Here is a 4,995-nt window from a genome sequence, read left to right on the forward strand (position 1 = left end):
ACATTACTGGAAGCACAAACTCCAAAACACCAAAACCTAAATTTAACATACCAGAGAGTCCGAAAATACCCCAAACTCAGATAAACCTTCCAAATACACTGATTAGCGTAGATGTAGGATTCGAAGACAAAAAACCAAAAGGAATTATTAAATTCCAAAAAAAAAAAAAAAAAAAATCCAGATGTAGTAGCTTGGACAGCTTCAGATTTTAAAGATAAAGTGAAAGGTGGTGTAGTTTTAAATCACCAAGGATGGATTTTATAACCAAGGGATTAATAGGTACTGGTGGGTGTTGGGGTGCTAGTGTCGGTGTGAAGAGAGGAAAAGTGGATCTCTCAGTGTTCGGTACGAATACTGGCAAGAATCCTTCAACGTTTGGTACGAATACTGGCAAAGGCACTGTAATTGGAGCCAAGGCAAAATTCACGATTGGAGGGTCAAACAAAGGGGGAAGAAGACAAGGACGAGGATTTTGGGGAGGACGGAGAGGAGGAAGCTGGCGAGGACTTGGGGGAGCTGGACCAGTAGGAGGAGGTGGGACAGGAGGCGGGTTTGGAGGCGGAGGCGGAGGTGGAGATAGAGTGGAAACAGAGACTCTTCAGGTTAAGAGTTTATTTCAAGATTTTTCCCCCTTTTAAAAAAAGAACATTAGACCATCTTTAAAATAATGTTTGTTTGCCCTCTCCCGACTCAGGGTAAAAACATTGGGTCGGTAGGTAGTACATGTAGGTGGTAAAATCTTTTTCCAGATAATTTCAACATATTTGTTGAAGAGGAATAAAAAGAAAACAATATCGTGTCCTGGAATGTAAAAAAAAAAAAAAAAAAAAAAAAAAATGAGTCGGGCCATTTTTAGTCAGTCGGTCGATAGAGGGTACCCAAACAATTTTTTTTAAAGATGGCCTGAAATATTTTGATAGGATTTTGATGATATGAATTTTAATATCGATAACATGTAAACAAATGTATTTCTAGTATTTATTTTTCTTGATACCTTATTGCCTGACGCCACGTGCGTCAGGCAGTATTATATAAATACTGCATGTAGTTGAGTGTAACATTGAAAATTTTCACCCCAAGAAAACCATTGTCAACCGAGGCGCAGCCGAGGTTGACAATGGTTTTCGAGGGGTGAAAATTTTCAATGTTACACTCAACTACATGCAGTATTTATTATATTATACTGAATGTTTTATACAAATACATATTACAGTGAACCTTGCGCGCATGAATTCTGCGCAGTCAATATTTTTTGGAATAACACCCGTCGTCAAGCAATGTTAACTGTTGCTACGCTGGCGGGCGTGGCTTCATTATTCAGCGGGTAATAGTGTTTTTTAACAAATGTTTCTCGACGAATCAGATTAAACTAATTTACATGAAAGTATAATATAAGGATTAATATTTCAGGGATTCGAAACTAAGCGATCATTCTTAATGAGCTAGATTTTGTGCAAGCTGATTTACATCGGAATTTGTTACCTGCATTTAAACTAATACAGTTTGCAGAAGAAAAAATCATATAACTGATGTAAAATAATGATGTGTTTAATTCCTTCAATTTTTTTTTGCATGCACATGTTTATTCTTTGCGATTCTTTGTACGAACATGTCCGTGTAACATTTTTTCTGCGTTTCTAAACTACTGGATCAGTCCATTTGCCTTCTACGAAAGGGGTGACACAATCATTTCGCGCCAAGTGTCACATGTAAATTATCTTCGCGCCTTTTTCTTGGGTTGTTCTATTAAATGGGTATGATGACTGACTTCTATACAAATAAATAAAGTTTATTCTTAAGCTCCAGATTTTTTATTAACAGTAAATTTTATCTCATTTTTTTAAGAGAACACATTTTATATGGACAGGCAACACTTAAGCAATGGATCTGCTGATTATTCTTACTATTTATTCCATAAGTGGACTAGTCTAATCATAAGCAAACTCCCTCCACCCAGTAAATGGGACATCCCTTCTTGATTCTGTTTTCCACCCAACCTTTCTTTCAACATTACATCTATTAATAATGTACGTTACAAGGTAAGGGTTTTTTTTTTAAAAAGCTTAGAAAGTCAGCGAGTAGCATATTATTTGATGCTTTGTGATGAACAAGGGTTTCCTTTTAATACAGTGACAAGAGTGTAGGTCAGTACCCGTAGAGGAATGGGCTTCACTCCCGTTAGGTTCTAAGTAAAGAATCGGCAAAATGAAGAAGACATCATGATCTGTACTGGTTTTCATTTCATAAAAAAGCACGTTATTTTAATTATGAGAAAGGTCCTGAAATCGATTGAAAAGAAAAACTAACAATTTCAAAACTGTTAATTAAGATGTATTTTAAGCTCATTTATAATACATGTACTTGTATATGGTACATGTAAGACCATCATCTCGTGATTTTTGTCCGGGAGAGGAGGGGGGGGGGTGTTATTAGTATCTTGTTTTGCGCTAGCTATAAAATGTACAAGTCATTTACTTTGATTTCTAGAGTAGGATTGAAGCATTTTTGTCTCAAACACTTCAAGACAACTTTCCCAGTAAGAACTGTTCATAATTTACTTCGTCGTCGAGAACGACGGAAAACAGACCAGTCTATAAATAGAGGCCGTCTCATCAATCTATCACTGACCATTAAGAAGTGCGCCCTCAAGTAAGAGAGTACATGTAATATGAATTTCTTTAAAACGAATCATCTAACTATTTTCCTAGAATTATCAGTGGCGGAGTAGAAGGCAGGGGGTCTGGGGGCTATATTGAAACCCCAGTGGGTCCAGAGCAAAGCCCTGATGGGGGTTCGGAGGCTGACGAATTCTTACAAATAAGAGGTGTTTTTTCCTTGATTTTAGGATAATGAACATAATAGTTCTTCATACAAAAAATTCAACCGCAAGCGCGCATCATGGAAAATATGCCAGCAGAACTATTGCTATTCATAATGCCATGTTCACTGAATAATCGTTGTTTATTACTTATATTTGCATTATGTGTTGTTGTCAAAAATATCAGAGGAACGGCTGCTTGTCTCCAGTAAAGAAAGAAAACATGACAATAAAATGCGTAGACCTGATTAATCAACCCTTTCTAAATAAATTACAAATTATATATATGGTATTTGATTCTCAACCACAGTTATCTGGATACACACCGCGTCGTCTTCAAATTCTCGTAATTTTCTTTGTTTTGATGCAGTTGTGACGTCATTGAAACCCTCTGAGAAAAATTAACAATTTAACCGTATAATGAAAAAAGAGAATGCTTTTATATTAATTTTAACTTAAGAATGTTTTTTCTATGTTCTTGAGTTCTTAAAATTTATTTTATGGGCTGAAATCGTTCTAAAAATAGATGTACTATTACAGAAATTTCGTGAAACGTGAAACACCCTAGTGTGAAGAGTTATCCTTCTTTGCAAAAATATGTGTAAATATGAACAGAAAAAATAAAGATATAGCAGTTCTTTTCAATTTGTAAAAAAGTTTTATTATACAATAAAATACATTGACCAAAATTTATTTTTTAAAGATATAAATCAACAATTTTAATCATTTTGAATTTTTTTTTTCATGAGAATATTATTAAAAACTAATATTTATTCCTTTTGTAGAACATTTGGTATATATACTTCTGAACGCATTGTATTAGTGTATTAGGTTGTACTGTGCGAGTGTGAGAAACGAACTTGCACTCATAGTAGAACAAGTTGCGTCTATAGTCCTATGAACGCAACTGTTGAGTGCAGGTTCATAGTGAGAGGAAGCAGAGAGAATGCAATATAATGGAATAAGCAAAATATTTGCAATCTGTAGCATTACAAATGGGTGAAGATTATGTATTAACTTTTGAAGATGATGAGCAGTAATTTTAGGTTCAAAAGTAAAGAATTGATTTATGACTAAAAGTTCAGAGTTACAGGCATAAGGATGTGTTGCCCAGACCATTCAAACTTTGTTAAGAGTACAGCAAGGCCCTGTGTGATCAAGAATTATGAGCTTTTTTAACAATTAAAGACGTCTGATATGTATAATTTCTGAGATTGATAACTATTTTGTTATCTCACCCTTTTACATTTATGTATTACTTGTCTGTCACTATTTGGGTATTTATCGTATAATGAACAGGCATGTGTACGCTGCATCAGCTGCGAGACAAAGGCACCACATGCAGGTGACAATTTTATATGACAGTATTAATATTTATGCCGTTAGGTAATACAATATTTTTTATTATTAATATGCTTGTGATGATTTACATGTGTATGTACAGTTAAACCTCGGTATCCCTAGCATTTTATCTTAAGTTCCATGGATATGTCGATCAATATTTATATAATAGTGTTGTACTTTGCATACACTATGCCTAAATAGTAGTCAGGGTTTGATACATGGTGCACGAGCAGGAGGCGAGTGCACTATGTGTCAAATCCTGACTACTATTTAGGCATAGCGCATGCAAAGTACAACACTATTGATATTATTATGCTGACTGTTGTATAAAAGGACGATATTTTCTCCATTTTCAATGTTTCATCACCTCCTACATTCAAGATAGTACACCCCTATTATGACGTCACGTTTTGCTACATGTACGTCATATTCTTTTTTCTTTAATTATGAATGTTCCTTGCATAGATAGTTTCAGAGAATTTTAGTTGAGTGAAGGGGGAAAAATTGCAAGAAACTATTTTAGAAAAATTATTTTGTTTCTTTTCTCTATATGTAAAGTATTTGAAACTAAGTTTATATATATATTATAATACAGTGCTTTAGGTAACGGCGTCTGTGGCGAAATCGGTAGCGTGTCGGACCGACAATCTCAGGGTCGTGAGTTCGATCCCCGCCGTGGGCAATGTCGGATTTTCTTCAGAAAAAGAAGCCGTGCACTATTTCGGTATAGTATGCTTACGCTATACAAATCCTTAGAACACTGTGCGAAAATAGTTGGGTATTGATTATATAGAGACAAACTGACAGGAAGCATAATAATATAAAGTGTTACT

At 35.0% G+C, this 4,995-nt stretch overlaps 1 protein-coding gene across 1 annotated transcript; it reads left to right on the top strand.

Moving 5' to 3' along the window:
* Nucleotides 1–251: 251 nt before the first annotated feature.
* Nucleotides 252–1,979, top strand: LOC133201023 (uncharacterized). Its single transcript, XM_061336826.1, has 2 exons — nucleotides 252–602; nucleotides 1,920–1,979. Exons 1-2 carry the CDS (start codon nucleotides 252–254, stop codon nucleotides 1,977–1,979), a joined length of 411 nt encoding a protein of 136 aa, XP_061192810.1.
* The last annotated feature ends 3,016 nt before the right edge of the window (nucleotides 1,980–4,995 follow it).

This window comes from Saccostrea echinata, unplaced genomic scaffold, assembly GCF_033153115.1.
Source record: "Saccostrea echinata isolate AGI-Se365-2 ecotype Australia unplaced genomic scaffold, CSIRO_AGI_Sech_v1 ptg000042l, whole genome shotgun sequence".
NCBI lineage: Eukaryota > Metazoa > Mollusca > Bivalvia > Ostreida > Ostreidae > Saccostrea > Saccostrea echinata.